Below are 21,662 nucleotides of genomic sequence, written 5' to 3'. Positions count from 1 at the left end.
TATGCTCACCCATCCTGACCACTTCATCTAGTCCTTAGAGATCTAAAGACCTCAGGCCAGCCAGGAGGCAGGCTCTCCAACATGTCCTGGGTTTTCCCAGTGGGACATGCCCAGAACACCTCACCATGGAGACATTCTGGAAACATTTTAACAAAATGCCGAGCCACCTTATTTAGCACCCCTCGATGCGGAGGAGCAGCAGAAGTTCTCGGAGTACCTCTCAGATGGCTGAGCTTCTCACCCTATCTTTAATGGAAAGCCTGGGACCCTGTGGGGGAAACCCTAGGCTGCTTATCTACAATTTTGTTCTTGTTCAGCCCAAAGCCCGTAACAATAGGTAGGAGCAGGAACATGGATAAAGGAATAAATGGAGAGCTTTTTATTTTCACCATGAGATACTCCTCAACTTGGAACAGTATGTTAGGTTTGCACACCGGGAGGGGATCCCAGAGCAGACAAAGGCAGAGTGACTGTGATCAGAGTGACTGTGATCAAAAAATGTTTTATTTGTTGCCAGATCGAAGAGCAATTAGGCAGGCAGGGTGCTGACAAGGATCGGGAAGATAATCAGGCTTGAGGTTCCGACATAGGGCGCGCAGAGACAGGTCCTGGGACAGGAGCAAAACATCGTGAGCCGAGAAGCACAGAAAAAAAGTATTAAATGATTACGAGAAGCAACTGACGCTGGAAACAGACAAGTTGATCTGGCAACGAGGTGAGGCGTCCACTGGCTTATAAAGGTGGCTGATGATGATTTCCTGCACCTGAGGCCGCTCTACCCGTCTGACCTTTGAATTAGCTAAATCATGCACACCTGCCGGAGGGTGGCCCAGTTCTCAGGAGGTAGGGGCAGAGGCCCTAACACAGTATCTCATACCAGCGCTTTTTTGACTGACAAATATGCCTTTAGATTTAGAAGTGCTGATTTTAATCGCAACCACATCGTACTCTCTTAAGAACTTTTACAGTCAGCGTTTAAGATTGTGCATCTTCTTGAAGTCAATAGAACCATGTCTGCAAAAAAGGTCGCCAGTTAGGACACCTTAAATGGCTAATAAACCATCCAGTCTGCATTCCACTTTTCCAACTGGCACCAATCAGCTGCCTATGCAGTCCCACTGGCTAGAAAGGCCTGATAGAAATCTTTATTCAGCTTGCTGGCATCATTAAATACTGGTGTCCACCAGATTCAGGGACTGCTGCTACAACAAGGGATGACCACGGTATGGTCACAGGTGCATGGGCACCTGGCTCACTTGGATCAATATCCCCAGACTCAGAAGATGTGGTCAAAGATCTGATGAAGGTGGGACTGTAAACGCTTTCTGACAGACATTCCCAGCAAAGCCTCTCAATACTTTGTCAGCTCAGCCAGAGATCTTCTGCCAGTATTGGAACCAAGGCGCTTCATACAAGTGTCCAAACATGTAGCTGTTAGGTAAGAGTCCAATAACAGTCGGGTTCTGTTAAATGGCAGTTGCTCATGATCATGCCCCCTCCAGGTCTCACCGTCAATGCTGACTCAAGCTTTAAAGTTCCTCAAGAGAACATAGAAATCCCCAGGTCTCCCCAGCACCCCCTCAATGAACTCCAAAAAGAGTGGGTACTCTGAGTTGCTATTTGGTGCAGAGGAACAAACAATGCTCTTGGTCTAGTAAATCTTCCAATTAACGTGTTTCTTTTCCCTCAGCAGCAAGACAATTGACTACTGAGTGCTGATGGAAACTTGAAGTGTAAAGACAATAGAAATATAGAAGCTATAAAAGTTGGTGAGTGGAGAGGTGCCCATGTGGAAAAGTTCCCTTCCTTAAATCAGTCCAAATCTCCTGAAGCTCTGCCAGTCTTCTGTGGCACCATCTGTCTCATCTTCTTCTAGTAGTCAAATTAATAAATCTCCTTACTCTATATTCAGCATATACATAATTGGCAGATTAAATTCTTAGCGCACCAGGAAAAATAATGTGTATTGTGTATCAACTGTATGTTTAATTAACAATATGCTATTAAAAATAATCCTTGGTAACATAAAAGAATGAATGGCATCTTGGAACATACAAACAGCCAGCCAGACTGAGGGATAAAAAGAGCTCTGCTGGCCTTCTTTTGGGGGCCAAGTTTCACAAACTCATCTCTCTGGCATGCTTGCCCATGTATACACACATTCACTCAGATTTCAGACCAGCTGTGCTCTTAATGTGGCTGCCACGCTGCCACTATGTGGATGAATACCGTTACTACAAAAGCATAAACTGTATCATGTTCTTCTCAGTATGTGCAATGACACTCATGACCCCATAAGGACATATGGAAAAAACACCGCAAAAAAGGAAATGTCTTTGATGAAAAAATAATCAATTAAAACAATTTAAATTACATAAACTTTTTATATCCAACCTGTAAATGGACAAAAAAAAAAAAAAAAAAAAACTGAAAAGCAATGAGAGAAATTGCATGGGAATTCCACTGTACAGTAGGTTAGGGATGACATGACACCAAGTTAGACTTTCTAGCAAGACACTGTGCAGACATTAAAAAAAATTAATAAAATAAAAAAAAAAGATTTACAGCCAACTGGAAAAACAGCATTATTCATCAAATAAGTAGACATCTTTAAGTCTTTATTTATTTATCCAGAATACAGTTCTGTAAAATAGAACACTCAGTCCCTGAAAATAGTTCACTCTTCTTAATTAAAACAAATATATATATGTATTAACTTTCATATTTATATATATTCTTGTCATTTTTCTTGCATGAAGAGATGTACATTCAGATTAACACAAATAATGCACCTTTTAAACATTCCCTAACTTTAAAATAAGTGATAAACTTACAGTAAATAGCAATAACATATTGCAGACTTTAAACTAAAACACTGCCAATGTGAAATGTCGAAGTATTAAACATACATTAATCATGTCATTTAGAAATCAGTCAACACTACATTCAGTTACGAGCATTTACCGGTATGTCCCCGATAGTACATGGAGTATTAAAACATTTTTTAACCATTCTGAGACAAAATGTTTTTGAAGCCATTCAGACACGAGTTGATTTTATAATTCACTCCTTCTTTCCTCATTTATCATAAGATTGCCAAAGAAATGCGGATGCTTTTGATGAATCGTTAGACATACAGCAAAATATCCATGAACACATTCCAAAACTGAAATGACTGCCAACCAAAAATATAGTTGACTGAAACGGAAAGATTCAAAACCTCCTTTTGTACTATAAAAATGGCTTCATATCACTAAAATCTGAGGTATGGATTTAAAAAAAAAAAAAAAAAAAAAAAAGGGTGTAGGCAGAATAATTCACCAAATATTTATCAGGCTAACCAAAGGTTTACATGGTGTTGCTACCCCAACAATGTTACTAAAGTTTACGAACAAGCAGAGATTGTGATTTTGTTTTGAGGAACATTCAGTCTCATCTTTCACAGATTTAGGTAGTGTTTTTTTTTCTTCTCAATTACTCAGACAAGAAAAATTTTTTTGAAAAAAAGCATGACCGCTGTCAAAAATACCAGTGAGTAACATGTTTTAGGCACATTAGAACATTCACACATAGCAAAGCACCCACATTAAAAGAGAGAACCTGGATATTAATGACTCATAATCCCCCAACACGGAGAAAGTTATTTGTCCAGCAGGGCGAAATCAATTATATATGCTCACAATTAGCCATCGAGGCCTGGATATAAAAGGAGCACAATTTAATTTTTCTTCTTTTTTTTTGTAGAATGAAGACAGTTGCACACAAATCTGTGACAAGGGGCACAATAAAATATCCCTTCTCAATACCTTTGTATCATATTTGCAGTAACTGTAGACTAAAGCAGTAATCAAACTGCAGACATTTAGGGAAGACTTTTGATTTCTAAAAAGACTTTTAAAAGACATGACCATTTAAGAAAAATAAATAACTAAACAGCGAGGAAAATAAGCATGTGAACATCCTGCGATTTTCGAAGTTCTTCCAATTAGAAATGAAGTGCGGGTTTGACATTTTCATGGGAGGTGCTTGTCCACTGTGAGAAACAGTGTTAAAAGTCCAGAAATCACAGTGTATGATTTTTTAACAATTTATTTGTATTATCCTGCTGCAAGTAAGTATTTGAACACCTGTCTATTAGCTAGAATTGTGAGCCTCAAAGACATGTTAGTCGCCTTTCAAAAGTCCACCTTCACTCCACTAATTCTCCTCAACAAGTGAAGTGGAGGTGGACTTTTTGACCTGTTTGTGTCAGCTGCATATAAACACCTGTTCCCTCCATACACCCCTAAGAGCTGTCCAAAGACACCACAGATGAATTGTAGACTTCTACAGGGCTGTAAAGAGTTGCGAAGCAGCTTGGTGATATAAGATCCACCGTTGGAGCAATTATTTGGAAATGGAAGAAGCTCAACATGACTCTCAATCTCCCTCGGACTGGGGCTCCATCCAAGATCTACCTTGTAGGGTCTCAATGATCCTAAGAATGGTTAGGAATCAGCCAAGAATTACACAGGGGGCGCTGGGACCACCATTTCCAAGGGTACTGTTGGTGATACACTAAGACATCATGGATTAAAATCATGCATGGCACTCAATGTTCCCCTGCTTAAACCAGCACATGCCTTAAGTTTGCCACTGACCATTTGGACAATCCAGAGGAGTCATGGAAGAAAGTTATGATCAAAATTAAACTTGTGGTGTTAATTCTATTTGTAGTGTTTGGAGGAAGAAGAGTGATAAGTACCACCCCAAAAACACCATCACTACTGTGAAGCATGGGGGTGGTAGCATTATGTTTTAGGGGTGTTTTTCTGCACACGAGACTGGGCGACTGCACTGGATAAAGGAGAGGATGACCAGGGCCATGCATTGTGAGCTTTTGTGGAATAACCTCCTTCCCTCAGTCCAAGCATTGAAAATGGGTCATGACTGGGTCTTCCAACATAACAATGGCCCGAAGCAGACAGCAAGAATAACCAAGGAGTGGCTTCATAAAAGGCATGTAAAGGTTCTGGAGGGGCTCAGCCAGTCTCCAGACCTAAACCAAATAGAAAATCTTTGGAGGAGGCTCAAACTCTGTGGTTCTCAGTGACAGTCCAGAAACCTGATTGATCTAAAGAAGATCTGTGTAGTGCAGTGGTGCAAAATCCCTGCTGCAGTCTGTGCAAACCTGGTGAAAAGTTACAGGAAACGTTTGACCTCTGTAATTGTAAACAGAGGCTACTGTAATGGTAAATGGTGTTACCAAATATTGACATCAATTTTCTCAGGCGTTCAAATACCTTTTTGCAGCAGTATAATAGAAATAAATTGTTTAAAAATCATACACTGTGATTTCTGGAATTTTTTTAGATTGTCTCTCACTGTGGGCAAGCACCTACCACAAACATTTTAAACCGACCCATCATTTCTAAGTGGGAGGACTTGCAAAATCGCAGAGTGTTCAAATGCTTATTTTCCTCACTGTATATTCAGGCCAGTATGATCAGTTAAATCCTTCTTCTTACAACTAGTGCAATTCTTCATGTTGAGCAGGTAAATAGGGGAAATGAAAAATAAAAAAAATTGTTGTTTTGACCAATTGGTTCGTTAATTTAAAACCGAAACCATTTCATCTGAAGAGTATATTGAACGTCATGTACGCATACGAAAAGGCAACATTATTCCTGACTGTAAAGACAAGAAATGGCCCAAATGAGTTCATTCACCACAGTTTAACTTACTGACATTGACTCCAATGATTACTGTTAAATAAAAGAAGTTATAAATGAATATAATAAAGGCTTTTAATTGTACTCAGCTATCCGGTCTCGGAAATTTGTATTTATTGTTTATGCAATGATCCCATCATGACCTTTCATTGCTAATGGAGTCTTGCAGCATTTTACTGGTGGTGGCTTGTCTCTGGTTTGTGGTAAGTGATGTAACACTGTGATCTGCTTGTGTTTGTCTTAAGCCAAATGCATGCAATGCCGGTTGCATTTCTGGGCCTTGTATTGAATGGGGTATAAGGATATCAGTAGTATGGGAACCTCCTGGATCTTTCATAGCCATACTAGCTCCTACCAAGGCAGGAAAGCTCCTGTTCCTCCTCATCCCTGTGGAGCAAAACGGGGCTAACAGAGAACTTGCAGATGCCATGGAAGTGGTGTGCGGAGGAAGGGTGCGGAAGCTTTTCAGTTTTTCCACGAGTCTCAGGTTCAACGTTTCTGTTTGACCTTCGTCACTCATCTTGTCGCTTGTGTCCCTCTCTGCCTCACTTCGCACTTCCCTCAGGATAATGCGTGCCGGCTTAGAAGCCAAGAAAGTGTAAAAATATGGTGGGTGGTCATCGGAGGGGCTGAAGGGAAAATCTGCGCAGGCGGGTAATTTGGAGTAAGAACGGGGAGAATTTGGCGGAGTCGAAGGCAGGAGAAAGGGGAGGCTGTCGGGGCGCTTCTTCAGCAATTTGTTGTCATCTCTATCTGCAGTGTCATCAGACGTCGGCTGCTCTCTGAGGTCCTGCATGCTCGGGTCGAACGCTGATGCAGAGATCCCGTGCTCCAGCAGGAGGCGTCCAAGCCCAAGTGAGGTGCTGGTGGTCTTGGTAGGGTCTCGAAGGTTGGTGGAGGATTCAGTCAGGGCGAGGGACAGGCGTCGTGGCGTGCAGCAGGGGGTGTAGGAAGGTGTATGCGGAGTAGATGACGTACTGCTCCGACAAGAGGACAGAGTACTGTAGACAAGTAAAGAATTATGGTGGAAAGGGGACAGGTGTATGGGTATGGTGTCATGGGTGGAGGGACAGAGACAGACAGTAATTAGATCAATATTAGGATTTTAAGTTGAGGAAATTGAGCACAAAGTGGAATTAGTAATCAGAGCACTTCTTACATTGTAAATCATTGCTTTTATCACAAACACTTTTACATGTCGCTGTTATGAGTGTCGTTGAACTTTTTCAGGCTTATTCCAAGAATATATTTCTCGTCAGCCCCCCTTCCATAGAAAGTTTTTAGCAATTCAAAGAGTCAAACCGCTCAGTTTAACCCCTTCAGACCCGCATTTTTCTGCCAGGCAAAAAAAAAAATCTGTAGTGATTTTATTCTAACACCAGAACATTTCATGCTTTTATTAGTTCTTTTTAATGGTAATGTGTTTTGGATGAGAAATGAGCACTTTGCGTTATCCTTTTTGAAGTTGCGTTTGGTCAGCCATTTTCAAAGAGCCAAAAATAGCATAGAGGGCGTGCCAAACCTCCTGATTTGATTTCAATGGCTAATGTTTCATCCAATCATCTCCCAGAAGTGGCTATAGCAACTAAATTCAGTGTATTTATTGGTTTAGAGACGCGAACAGCGTCATGTCCTTCAGCAGCATGCTTAGATTGGAAGGGGTGATGACCTACAGGTTACAGAGCTGCTGTGAAAAAGTGCCGTACTATAACACCAAGACATAACAATCAGGTTGGCTCTTTTTAACCTTCAGCTGTTTGTCATTTTCCTCGCATATTTCTAAATAGAAAATTGAAACTTCTATCTTCAATGTAGATTGTTGTTTTTTTTATCCTGTATTGTTCAAAGTTTCATACAATCATGACCATCCCAATTAAGTCATGTTTTTTTTTTTATATTGCCCTCAGTCACCACAATTTACCTGAGGGCTCTACAAACAGTTGACATTCAAGTATTAAAAAATAAATAAATAATGGTAAATGAGTAATAATAACAATAACACCTATTTTAATGAATAAATATTAGGATTACAACTCTATGATGAAGTGCAAAAACTGCTTTATTATCAAACTATTGCCAAGTAGCTCTTGAGGCAAATTCAGATGTGCGGCTGTAAACTAATGCGCTTATCCAACTAAAGAATCAGTTTTTGTTGTCATTGTTTGTCAACTGAGGACCTGTGAAGCCCTTTTAGACATTTTTGGTGATTAACTCATTCACTACGTATTCACATTGTGTCAATGTTGTTTATGATGTACAACTGCTCATAACTAAAGCAAGAAAAAGAGTAAAAACAAACTTTTTTTATGATAAAAGATGGGAATCTATTTTTTTGTGAGTTCTGAGTTCATGTAGCCCTAGAACACTATATTCTTTGGAGCTTGAAAGAAGGAATTTCTTTGGAAAAATTGGATGGGAGTCAAAGTTACAAATATACAAATAAATGTGACTTGACTTACTAATAACTTGATTTATGATTTCCACTAATTTTGAGTTGATCACAGCCTTCTGTCTAGATTTGCCTCTAGGCGTAAAATTGCACACTCAAACCCATGCCTTCCCTCACCCACATGCAACCCACTGGCTGTACTCATTGGGTCTGTTCTATGTCAGCCATCACAACCATATGATACAACTCCACTTCCTCTTCCTCAACACATGATCTGCCAAGGCCAATAAAATCACAGGAAAAAAATAAAATGGTTTTAGGGAATAAGAGCAGTGCTCATAGTTTAATTATGAACATCATACTTTCAAGTCATTTCGTGTCTGTTTTACCTTGGTGACATGGAGGTCAGCTGATCAGAGGGATGAAGAATCCTGCAGGTGGTGAGCGTGTAGGTGGAATTAGTGTGGGACATGCACTTCCCTGGGAAGTTGACTAATTGAAAGAAAGAGGGTAAAAAGACAAGCATATGCTGTTAGTATCCCAATTAATGAATAATGCAATCCCCTACATAGTATGTAAATTTGAGAGAGCAAATTTCAGGGAAAAAAAAGGCCAACAATGACAGTAGAAACTCAAGCAAAAGCAGCAGCATTTGTGTAACTTATTTTTAACGTGGGTTTAACATTAGCTTTTCAAACATTAACTTCATGTTACCTGAACCAAATAAAAGTGTTATTAAATGATGAAAACACTGTTATAAAATGGGTCTTACTTTCAAATAATTGATTACCGTAGTCTGTTTCATATTGGGTTTATTTTGGCTTGTTCTATAGATTTCAACAGGGATTTTTTTCATCACACCCTGGCAACTGAGACGCACCTGTAAATAAAACTGTCGCAGCAAACCCACGGAGGAGCTCACTAGGGGAGTACTGCATAGTGCTTCGTCTTGACGTGCACATTCATACCCAAACACAATTTGTCATTTAAGAAGAGCTGTCTCAAATCTCCAAAGGTGCCGATTTACAGCAGATGAAACGTCGCTTGCGAACTTCTGTTACAAATTCTCCGCACCCTCCCTGCAATGTTCTATAAATTGTGGGGAGCTGGAAAAAGTGGGTAACATATTCACAAGCAACAGTTTAGTTATATTTAATAACATTTATCTTAAATTTTTAAGTAGTCATCTAGCACAGATCGTTGTATGACGCTAGCCGCTAAGGATAGCCCTGGGCTCTAGAGCACTGCCCCAGTGGCTCCCTGGAGCGTTTTCAGAAATGTTTGAAAATGGAAAAAGATGGGGGAGGGAAATATATTTTTTGTTTTAATATGTTTTCTGTAGGACGACAAACATGACTCAAACATTCTTCTAATTCATTAATATTATAATGACATTAAACTTGAGGCGGAATCATACAACAAAGAAGTCACGTGGCGCCTCATTTTCTATAGGATGCACTGCAGGCAAGATAAACATTTACCGTATTTTCCGCAATATAGGGCGTATCAGTGTATAAGGCGCACCTTCAATGAATGGCCCATTTTAAAACCGTTTACATGTACAGTACTTTAGGGTGCACTGCATTAAAAGGAGCAGTAGTAGTAATAGTTGTTGTAGTAGTAGTAGTAGGAGTGGTTGACACTGCGTTATGCATCCACAAGATGGAGCTGAGCTAAATGGAATGTCATGCCATGATTAACCTATATTGATCAATATACTGTATAAGGCACATCGGATCATAAGGCGCACTGTCAGCTTTTGAGAAAATTGAAGGCTTTCAGGTGTGCCTTGTAGTGCGGAAAATACACTAATCACGAAGGCTCATTATGTATTTGTATCCAACTTACATCATTTTGATTGTAGGCTAATATAGCCAATATAGATACAATAGAGCATGTGCTGCCTTCATTATAAGGCTTATAAAAGGCTTTCAATTTTTTGCAGCACCAGAGATACTAGTATTTGTTTTTTGTTTTTTTGCCCAGGTATGGCTCTTTCAACAATTTGGGTTGCATATGTGAGCTGAATATTTTGTACAGGGTGTGTCTATGTCTCTGTGTGTGCGCCAGTAGTCGTTGTACTATGTTTACATCCATTATTGTCCTTTTGCATTCGTTTTATAGCAATTGGTGTAGTTTTTGTGTTACTTCCGTTTTATCCATTAGCTTTTGTTGTCCTTTTGCATTCATGTTGTGGCCTTTTGCAAAGCATTCGGAATCTGCAATTTGACATTTCTCAGCCACGTATAGTACCGCATCTTCGGCCCCTCTACAGTTGTTGGGGGTAAAATACAGGCACTTTTTGGATCAAGAAACAAGCACTGTATGGCAGGAGGTGACCAGCAGAACAAAGTCACAAGGTCAACTCTTATACCAATGAGTGTGAGGCTTTCATGTGACTTGGACAGCTGCTCTATAATAAGACTTGATATATGAGCTCATATGACCCTGAGCAGTGTCAGTGTGTTGGGACTTGTCAAAATTGTTCAGCTATGCAGTTCAAAAGCAAGCTAGATTTAAATTAGTAGACACAAAGGGTACCATTAGTTTAAATCTAAAAAAAAAATCAAGCACTGAAAGATGGAAACATTCCTTCACTGGTCACGTCATTTAGTATATTTATACAAACAACTCCAAACAAAAGCTGTAGATAATTTAGATGAGAAGTAGAGTCAGATGTGTCCATTTCAGAATGTTTCGTGTTGGGCTTTTTTAAAGTACAGTATTCCCAATGTTGTAACCAGTGAGAGAAGAAGCAACTGGTCGAAATAAAATATGGCACAGTCACAGAAAGGAAAATATTTAAGTAATGAGGATTTTGAAGTGAATAAATATAGATTAAATAAATAAATACAAGTACAGTACTCTGTTTTGATGGTGTTCGATGGCAGCACACACCGGGACTGCAGATGGGATGGACGGATGTGCTGATGTGTGCAGATGAGAGTGACATGCAAGATGGGGTGTCACACAGGGATGTTGAGGTGTCCACCATTTCCCTCCCACCCATTAGGCTACACCACACACCCACTGACAACCCCATGCTCCAGGGTGGGGATAGGGGGAGATTTTGTAACACCAGCTAATATGCGACCTCACCAGGCATGTGGTCCAATGTGCCGAGTTCCTTGAAATCCACATGCCCGTTCATCCCAGAGGAAGATGGTGTTGAGGAAGAAGGGGGTGGGCTTGAAGAAGGGTTAAAATCTTTTGATTGAATTTTCTCTAATGTCCCTGCTCTTTCACTCTGCAGTGTTTCTGAGTGGCTACTGGCATCAATGTTGCTATTTTGGCTGCAGTGGATGGAAAGTGGAGAATTGGAGTACAAAGGGTCCGAAAAGTTGTCTCCTGATAAGCCTGCGAATGAGTCACTCGAGACTTCGTCCTCCTCTGGCTGGTCCAGTTGCCAGCAGTCTACCTCGTCCTGCTCATGTGCTAAAGTGCGAAAACCCTTGGTGACCACGCCGGGTCGGTCATCCAGCAGAGCGCCCATGTGGGGTTGAGCCAACTGCTGCCATGCATAGAGGGTTGCAGAACCTAGGTGGTAAAAAAGACATGAAAAACTATTGTTCAGTCATGATTTATTCCCCCCATCTGATGGCACCTTATTGTGCACATCTTTCACTAAAAGTAATACATTTGAAACCTTATGCTCATTCCAAAGCTGTTAACATGAGCTAAATTCCTATAGAAATTAGGTGAAACATCAACTCTACCAAAAACTTAAAGAATCAAACTGTGTTTTCATCAACGCAGAGTACAGTATATAATTAGTTTGAATTTAATTTTATGAACCAGGTATAAATGGAGATTTGATATATATATATATATATATACATATACATATATACAGTTATGGTCAAAAGTTTACATACACTTGTGAAGAACATAAATGTCATGGCTCTCTTGAGTTTCCAGTTATTTCTACAACTCTGATTTATCTCCGATAGAGTGATTGGAACAGATACTTCTTTGTCAAAAAAAAACATTCATGAAGTTTGGTTCTTTTATGACTTTATTATGGGTTAACAGAAAAAGTGATCAAATCTGCTGGGTCAAAAATATACATACATGGATCTGAAAAAGCGAATCATTGACTTGAACAAGTCAGGAAAGTCACTTGGAGCCATTTCAAAGCAGCGGCAGGTCCCAGGAGCAACAGTGCAAACAATTGTTTGTAAGTATAAAGTGCATGGCACTGTTTTGTCACTGCCACAATCAAGAAGAAAACGTAAGCTATCACCTGCTGCTGAGAGAAAATTGGTCAGGAGGGTGAAGATTCAACCGAGAATCACCAAAAAGCAGATCTGCCAAGAATTAGAAGCTGCAGGAACACAGGTGTCAATGTCCACAGTTAAGCGTGTTTTGCATCTCCATGGACTGAGAGGCTGCTGTGCAAGAAGGAAGCCCTTGCTCCAAAAGCGGCACCTTAAGGCTCAACTGAAGTTTGCTGCTGATCACATGGACAAAGATAAGACCTTCTGGAGGAAAGTTCGGTGGTCAGATGAAACAAAAATCGAGCTGTTTGGCCACAATGCCCAGCAATATGTTTGGAGGAGAAAAGGTGAGGCCTTTAACCCAAAGTGGGGTGGTAGTATTATGCTGTGGGGCTGTTTTGCTGCCAATGGAACTGGTGCTTTACAGAGAGTAAATGGGATAATGAAGAAGGAGGATTACCTTCAAATTCTTCGATAACCTAACGTCATCAGCCCGAAGATTGGGTCTTGGGCGCAGTTGGGTGTTCCAACAGGACATTGACCCCAAGCACACATCAAAAGTGGTAATGGAATGGCTAAATCAGGCTAGAATTAAGGTTTTCGAATGGCCTTCCCAAAGTCCTGACTTAAACCCCATTGAGAACTTGTGGACAATGCTGAAGAAACAAGTCCATGTCAGAAAGCCATCAAATTTAACTGAACTGCACCAATTCTGTCAAGAGGAGTGGTCAAAGATTCAACCAGAAGCTTGTGGATGGCTACCAAAAGCGCCTAATTCAAGTGAAAATGGCCAAGGGACATGTTACCAAATATTAGCGCTGCTGTATGTATATTTTTGACCCAGCAGATTTGATCACTTTTTTCTGTTCACCCATAATAAAGTCATAAAAGAACCAAACTTCATGAATGTTTTTTGTGACAAAGAAGTATCTGTTCCAATCACTCTATCAGAGAAAAATCAAGAGTTGTAGAAATAACTGGAAACTCAAGAGAGCCATGACATTATGTTCTTCACAAGTGTATGTAAACTTTTGACCACCACTGTATATGACTACAGGTAGGCATTGTATAGCTGCACTAAATGTCATGCTATATTTACTTGTGAGAAGGTAGTTTTAAATATACATCTAGACATACATAAATCACGTGAACCTTGCCAGTAGGGTGGGCATGTATACCCTGGACACATTTGTACACATAATGCACAAACAATATTTAAGATTTCAGAATACAAAAACATGTTTGGCAGCCTCAAAAAAGAAAGAGGAATGGAAGGTAAACAAACAAGAGAATTTTATTCAAGTCTTTCACAAAGAAGAGAATGGCAAGAACAAAAAAAGGAGGGCAAAGACAAAATTGAAATAAAGAAATGAGTAAAAGTGGAGTGAAAAGGACGAAAGCTGAAGGTAAATGTAGAAGAAATACATTTTCTTAAACACTCTTAATGCCCACAAATTGACATGCAAACAATGTCTGTTTACGTTATACCATCACCATAGACCTAGTTAAAAATAATGATGACTGATGTTGTACTGCATATTTTGTATTTCATTGGCTGGCAACCGATTCAGGGTGTACTCCGCCTACTGCCCGTAGTTAGCTGGGATAGGCTCCAGCACCTCCGCGACCCTCGTGAGGATAGGCGGCATGGAATATGAATGAAATGAATCTTTTATCCATTAGTGCAGATAAAACCTGCTTGTTTTGCTTTGAGAAATAAACAGTATCCAACACTAGATGGCGCCACACAACATAAAATAGTTGTGGGATGCACACAAACCAGCAGTTTGAAAAGCTAATGTGGCAGACGAGTAAACGAGGAAAAAACAAGCCCTCACCCCCTCCCAGATTTCACAAGAAATGTGTATATGTTCTTTTAGTGCATGTTTTGTGCTTTAGAAGAACTTAAAGGAATCCACAGATAGAAAGACGTAGTTCTTAAAAGATAAACATTATGAGTAATAATCATTTAATATTGAAACCCCTCTTGATGTTTTTGTTTTTATACTATTTGTAAAAAAATTTTAACTAGTAGGTCGCCATTGTTGTTGACCTCTGCCGGGCTTCCAGAGTATGACTCTAGCGACATAAACATGGCATCTGTTCAACCCTTTCAATTTGAACCCGAGAGGAACATTAATGAGCATGACAGCACTGTTGATATTTCACAAAACGAGCAGCAAAAGCAAAATGAACAGAAGAAACAGGAAAATGCAAGTGTTGGACGTTGCAGTATTGCTAATGTTTATATTTTTTTGTATTTTTTTTAGTTACCCGGTAGTATTCGTCGAGTGACAGTGAAAATCTATGTCATCACCCCGAGCGTCCATAAAACACGGCGCCCTCCGTATGTGAAGACATGTACTAAATATTATAGATTTTGAAATTAATGGCAATATTTTGTGTGTTTCTAATAACATATTTTAGTAAAAGACAACAATTGTGGCTTTTTAGAGCCTACACATTTTTTAGTCCGAGGTTCCCTTTAAAGGGGGGGTGTATCGCCAATTTTTCAGGCATATGGTATCATTCTAAAGCATATCCAAGTAACAGTTTTACCTTGACATGATTTGTGGAAGCATTATATTTCATCCACAACCTAATATAAACTTGCCTTTGCATCATGGCCGACTCAATCGGCTGGAAAGGGGACTACAAAAATGTAGTCTTCCAACCCTAAATTTGATGAATAGTAAAAATATCTGTGATTGCGCATTTATATTTCAAACCAACAGTGCGGTTGAGTGTGCCTAAAGTAAAATGAATGCTGCAGATTCAAACTGCCTTGCTGGGCTTCTAACACCTCCAGCAGACCTGTGACAGCAGCAGGAGAAGGATGAGAGTGAGAATGTGAGCCCTGCTGGAGGCTGAGCTCCACCACACCTAAACGCCGCTGCAGCTTTCGGGTATTTATTAAAGATTCGGAGCGACGACATGTATGTAAAATCAGATACTGACCGTCGAACTGATTCTGAATATGCTCTTGATTTTGTGACTTAGTCGGATTGTTATTTGGTTGAAGGGAATCCTGTGGGGATTTTTGAACATTTTCATTGTGTAATAGAATCGGATTGTCTTTGTCATCATGCAGGAGATTAAATGGATTGTGGCTCTGAGAAGAATAATCACCTTCTAGCGGCTTTACAATCTGCAGCTTCTCCGGTAGGTAGGATCTGGCGGTGAATGAGTATCCCGACCACATGCTGCCCAGCGACGGATGAGAGCATAGCGAGAACAGACTCTCTGTAGGTGTCCCTGGGCCTCCACTACATTCACCGCCTCCTTTTTCCTCCTCTTTGGCCAGGTATGCCAATTTCCTCTCCCTCTCTTCTTCAAAGAAACGTTTTTCCGAGAGGTAGTTGTCGCGGCGTAGAGACAGACGCCGGAGGGCTGCCTCCAGGTCACGGCTGCCAGGGGTGCCTGGAGTCCCAGGGGGCCGCTTATTTGAGTCCTCTGACCTGTACCAACAGACAAGGTTGTTACAATCAATTTCTATATGTGTTTTTTCCAAAGAATTTGCTGTTTTAGTTCTAGGGTGGCGTGGCAGTTTCTCTTTCATAATTCACCAGAGTGAATCAAAAGATTTATTTAGTTTCACAACATGGTGGTTAGGACACAGGGTTTGTATTAGTTCTTAAACAAAATTATATCTTGACCAAACAGAATCAAAAGCTAGATTTGTTGGATGAAATAGTAATACGAATTAGTACCCATTATCTGGCGTCTCCAAGATGCAGCTACTCCTGTTGTCTAGCATAATTCCACTTCCTGTTTCACTGCCATACATGGAGTTGGAGCAAGGTGTGCCCACCCGGCTGGAGCGGCCCGAAGTGAGGCATGATGACTGATTGGAGCCTGGGATGTTGAGGGGGGAGGGGGCAAGCGACAGGCGCTGCTGACGCATAAGGTTGAGGTTTTTTACAGTCTGGAACACACGTTTTGGCTGCAGTCTAATGCGAAAATCACATGGAAAAATGGTTGAAATAACAAATTACGGTTAGCATTTGAGGCAAACAGAGGTTTTTAATTTTACCTTTGCTCCTCAACATCTGGGTCATCCATCTGTAGTTCTTTCCTCATGGTGCCCTCTATTTCTGCAGCCAGAGAGTCCTAGAAAAAAGCATATTTTTGTTATTATGTTTATAAATCATATAAACATAATACTTTGAATCAATATAATTAGATAAGGCCGAATAAGCTGCATTTTCTACTTTAGTTTATCCTGCTTACCATTGGAAACAAGCCCAGAGAATGGAAACGTCTCTGTGTGTTAGATGGAACAGTTTTATTTCTTAGATTTTTTAGCTCCTCTTGAGCCTCATGTAGCATCTCCATGCACTCAGCATATTTGTCCTGTAACTCACGTAACTAGTGAAGAAACAAAAGAAAAATCAAATGAAAGAAGTGAAAAATCAGATGTTACGGGTTTACCATTGCTGCTTTGTTATCAAGCCCATAGGCTTTTTCAAAAAAGAGAGAGGTTAATTTAAAGGAAAGCATATGACTGAACCATGTATTAATATTTGCAAACAAATTTGTAGGTTTACTTGAGGGGGTAGAACTTACCTCAGCAGTGAGTTGTCGCTGAGCATCTTTGGCAGCTCCCAAGTGCTGTGTGAGTTCTTCGTTCTCTACAGCATACTGCAAAAAACAAATCAGTTCAATATAAATAAATAAATATCACATTAGCGAAATGCAATGTGCACACCATCTTGGCCTTTTTCTGGAGGTCCACTATCTGGGAGAGAAGATGAGTGATCTCCTCTTGCTGTCTGGAAGCATCATCAGATTTCTTTGCCAGCTCTTCAGCCAGAGAGGAAATTTGCAGGTTGGCAACGCCTGAGAACAGCAGAAGTAGCAAAGTGGTAAGCAGGTTCCACTTTCACATAACAGTAAACATTAAGAAAAAAAAAAAAAAAAAAAAAAAAAAAAAAATCAAGGGGCTTAAATACTCACGAAGTTCTTTGACACAGTCATTGACCAACTGTTGTTCTTTTTCTTCAAAGCAGAGGGTTTCTGTCTCCAAATGACTGGCCTTAAGCAAAACAGTATATACAGTATAAATAACTTTTACTAACACTAAAGGGCAACAGTGGGTATGGAACACATTTATTCATGTCACTTGCAAAATGGAAAATGGACAGACCCAAGATATATCAATGACTTTTTAAAAACTTTACAGGTAAGTGGAAACTATCCACTTAAAACATATTCAACAGTTTGTTGCATTAAGCAATACATATCTCACTATAACAGTTACCGGTATGTTGATTTACACACAACACATATACTGGCATGCAAAACAATACTTTTTCAATTTTGGTGTTAAGAACCTCAGAGCGAAGAGACTTATTTTCTTCTTCTAGATCTTTCAGTTTCTTCTGCAAGGAGTCCAACGGGAAAAAAGTTGGCGTCGACACGTTGTTCTCAGTGGGTCGTACACTACTGAAACACATGAAAACACATAAACACATAAATTCGTAACATTGCAGTAGCCTGTATATAAAATACAGTACTCAAACAGGCCATTGAGTTTGGTAAACAAGCATAATGTAGTACGTTAAGACTAGCTGAGAATATAAATAATTCCACATTTAAAAATATCTTTTGTTCAGTGAAGACACAGATTACAGTATGCAGTATACAGATTACAGATACAGTACTGTTGTTTAATTTTGCTTCACTGCTAATTTTTGGAAGGAACTTCATCCTAGGGTTTTCCATGAAAAAAAAAATGTAGTCATAAGTGTATTACATATACAGTACATAAATAAGAGTGAACTGGACGAAAATGTGGTTTCATTTTGCAGATAGTGCAATTGGACTTCATCACTCTTAAAACAGTTGTCATAACTTTTCTTGTCTTATCGGTACGTAACTAAAAAGCTACCGTAATATTAGAAGGTCAGAGCAAACTGCCTAAACATTTTTTCCAAATCAATTATTTTCTCAAATTCTGTATTACATACATTCATGTGAAAAAATTAGGACACACCTTTAAATATTGAGTTCTTTACCAAGAAATATTAACATATCAATGTCTGATCTTGTTTTTCTTTAGCTCTGGAAAAGAAAGTGATTTAATTGCAGGTAAACAACATAAGATAACATTGTTTTACTCAGTAAATCAAATATATCAACAAAAATGCATATTCTAATTGAGAAAAAAGTTAGGACACCCTACCATCTAATAGCTAGTGTTACCAACTTTGGCTGAAATAACTTCAATGAGACGCTTTTTGTAGCCATCTACCAGTCTTTAACATCGGTCTGAAGAAAGTTTGCTCCACTCCTCAACACAAAATACATTCAACAGTGACTGACTGTTGAAGTGAGAGAAAACAGCATGGTGAGATCAAATGAGCTGTCTGAGGCCTTCAGAAAGAAGATTGTAGGCTCTGAGTCTGGTAAGGGATTTCAAAAGATCTCAAAAGAATATAAATTCCGCCATTCCACTGTCCGGAAAAAAAGTCTACAAGTGGAGGAAATTCAAAACAACTGCCAACATGCCCAGGTCTGGCCGTCCAAGCAGTTTCACCTTGAGAGCAGACAACAAGATGTGAAAAGAAGTCTCCAAAAACCCTAAAATGTCATGGGACCTACAGCAGGCTCTTGCTACTGTTGATGTGAAAGTGCATGCCTATACAATCAGAAAGAGATGACACAAATTTAACATTCATGGGAGAAAACCTTTGCTCTCCAAGAAGAACATGAAGGCCAGACTGAAGTTTTCCAGAGTAAATGAAGACAAAGACCAGGACTTCTGGAATAATGTTCTTTGGACAGATGAATCTAAAATGGAATTATTTGGACACCAGAACAGAGGACATATTTGGCGTAAACCCAATACAGCATTTCAGGAAAAAAACCTCATACCAACTGTGAAGCATGGAGGTGGAAGTGTGATGGTTTGGGGATGCTTAGTTGCAGCAGGACCTGGCCAGTACACTAGCTGGTACATGCAAGAAACCCCTTAAACATCTCACAGCTGAAAGTATACTACTGCGTTGAGGAGTGGGGCAAACTTTTTTCAGACCGATGTCAAAGATTGGTAGATGACTACAAAAGTGTCTCACTGAAGTTATTTCAGCCAAAGGGGGTAACACTAGCTATTAGGTGGTAGGGTGTCCTAACTTTTTCCTCAGTTACAATATGCATTTTTTGATATATTTGGTTTAATGAGTAAAACATTTTTTTTGTTATTTACCTGCAATTAAATCACTTTCTTTTCCAGTGATAAAGAAAAACAAGCTCAGACATTGAGATGTGAACATTTTTTAATAAATAATTGAATATTGAATGGGGTGTCCTAAATTTTCACATGACTGTATATTTGTTACATTACTTAATTGGTCAGTCTTTTGTTTGGAGGAATATGTCATGAGATGTGGGGAAAGATGCAATAAAATAGAAAGTGCCTCACGGTGTGGGAGTGGTTGACTCCCCCTCGCTTTCCTCAGCAGCGTTGGTATAGAACTGCAACAGCTCATCTTTCATGGACACGTCATGGCGCAATTGGGATACCTAGTTGAATATAAGTAGTGGGAAAGACGCTTGAAGAGTGTATCAGACTATTGCATTCGTGAGCAAAATAATATCCTTGGAGTAGACAATGTTAAAAACATGGCCTCAGAAGTTTGAGGGTAGTCAATGAAATTGAATAGGAACTTTAAGTATGTTGATAATGATAAAACGGCTTGACACATCGTATGGTAACTCTCCCACCTCCTCTCGTATATGCTCAACTTGCTCCTCCAGTAGTTCGTTCCTGTCACTCAGGGCCTTGTTTTTCTTCAGTAGTGATTGGCCGATGCGAGCTGCTAATTCCAAGTCACGTTCTTTCTGCACATGATCCGATATTTAACAACAGGGTTATGAGTTACAGTACAGCCTCCACAGAAATAACGTTTGGGCCCCTAACAATATAAATATATATATATATATATATATATATATATATATATATATATATATATATATATATATATATATATATATATATATATATATATATATAAATAAAAACAACAATTGATGCATCAATATACTGTATAATACGGTTACCCCTCCCAAATGATGATAGTTATGTAAGACACCCTAGTTTAATCATTAGTATGACTGCAATGTGAATTATACAACTCAGTGTGATACAAAGCAATAACATTGATTAGAAGGTTCTGAAACAAACCCTTCAGGGCAAGTCATCTAGTTGTTGATCTCTGTGTAGCACTGTTCAATTAAATGACATACCAGTGTATATGTATATATTTTTATTTATTTATTTTTTTTTACAGTATTTATATATACATATACATACATCGTATTTTTTGTACTATAAGTCGAACCTGAGTATAAGTTGCACCAGCCAAAAAATGCGCAATGAAAAGGAAAAAAAACATATATAAGTGGCACTGGAGTATAAGTCCCATTTTTGGGGAAAATTTAAGAACAGTCATCATCTTGAAAGGCAATTTAAAGTAAAAATACAATAGAGAACAACAGGATGAATAAGATTACGGTATGCTAACATTACATGACGCATAAACAACGAAGTGGGAACGTGCCTGGCATGTTCATGTAACATAGCTATTTAGAGTTATTCAGATAGCTATAGCATAAAGAACATGCTAACAAGCTATGATGATATAATAGCCTCTTCTGAAGACGGTACACAAGAAAGCCCGCAAACAGTTTGCTGAAGACATGTCAACAAAGCACATGGATTACTGGAACCATGTCTTATGGTTTGATGAGACGACAAACAGTTTGCTGAAGACATGTCAACAAAGCACATGGATTACTGGAACCATGTCTTATGGTTTGATGAGACGGGTGGGCTTTCTTGTTTACCGTCTTCAGAAGAGGCTTCCTCCTGGGGTGACAGCCATGCACACCATTTTGATGTAGAGTGCGGCGTATGGTCTGTACACTAACAGGCTGACCCCCCACCTCTTCAATCTCTGCAGCAATGCTGACAGCACTCCTGTAACGAGTCACATGACATTTTGGAGGGAAAAAGACAAGCAGTACTCAATTTGGACATTTAGGGATGTACGTATTTACAAAGGGGTGTACTCACTTTTGTTGCCAGGGGTTTAGATATTAATGGCTATATTTTGAGTTATCTTGTGGGGAAAATAAATTAACTCTATTATTAAGCTCCTCACGGACTATTTTTCATTGTGTCAAAGTGTCATTTTGTCAGTGTTGTCCCATGAAAAGATATAGTTAAATATCTGCAGAAATTGGAGGGGTGTACTCACTGTGTACATATATATATATATACACACATATATATACATATATATATATATACACACATATATATATATATATACACACACA

General features: G+C 39.3%; 1 protein-coding gene and 1 long non-coding RNA gene across 10 annotated transcripts in view; one reads left to right on the top strand and one right to left on the bottom strand.

Annotated features, from left to right (window-relative positions):
* Positions 1–790: 790 nt before the first annotated feature.
* On the top strand, positions 791–2,321 carry LOC130914344 (uncharacterized). Its single transcript, XR_009062892.1, has 3 exons — positions 791–1,438; positions 1,503–1,599; positions 1,691–2,321. It is a non-coding gene; the product is annotated as an uncharacterized LOC130914344 (long non-coding RNA).
* Positions 2,322–3,271: 950 nt separating this feature from the next.
* LOC130914342 (trafficking kinesin-binding protein 1-like) overlaps positions 3,272–21,662 on the bottom strand; it is a 43,609-nt gene continuing 25,218 nt past the window's right edge. For 4 of the 9 annotated variants that reach the window (XM_057833427.1, XM_057833421.1, XM_057833425.1 and 1 more), the window contains 13 exons: positions 20,043–20,159; positions 19,741–19,841; positions 17,651–17,762; positions 17,274–17,352; positions 17,026–17,156; positions 16,884–16,958; positions 16,548–16,685; positions 16,351–16,427; positions 16,028–16,267; positions 15,447–15,775; positions 11,200–11,637; positions 8,490–8,592; positions 3,272–6,712 (listed from right to left, as the gene is read on the bottom strand). In XM_057833427.1, the coding sequence (XP_057689410.1) occupies positions 5,848–6,712; positions 8,490–8,592; positions 11,200–11,637; positions 15,447–15,775; positions 16,028–16,267; positions 16,351–16,427; positions 16,548–16,685; positions 16,884–16,958; positions 17,026–17,156; positions 17,274–17,352; positions 17,651–17,762; positions 19,741–19,841; positions 20,043–20,159 (2,805 nt within the window). In that variant the 3' untranslated portion in view covers positions 3,272–5,847. Of the gene's footprint in view, positions 8,375–8,489; positions 8,593–11,199; positions 11,638–15,446; positions 15,776–16,027; positions 16,268–16,350; positions 16,428–16,547; positions 16,686–16,883; positions 16,959–17,025; positions 17,157–17,273; positions 17,353–17,650; positions 17,763–19,740; positions 19,842–20,042; positions 20,160–21,662 lie in introns of all 9 variants that reach the window. The other 5 variants (XM_057833422.1, XM_057833426.1, XM_057833424.1 and 2 more) reach the window with 3 other exon arrangements.

The sequence above is a fragment of the Corythoichthys intestinalis genome, chromosome 4, assembly GCF_030265065.1.
Source record: "Corythoichthys intestinalis isolate RoL2023-P3 chromosome 4, ASM3026506v1, whole genome shotgun sequence".
Taxonomy (NCBI): domain Eukaryota; kingdom Metazoa; phylum Chordata; class Actinopteri; order Syngnathiformes; family Syngnathidae; genus Corythoichthys; species Corythoichthys intestinalis.
The sequence above is the reverse complement of the archived record's forward strand: the minus strand, read 5'-3'. Positions and strand labels throughout refer to the sequence as shown.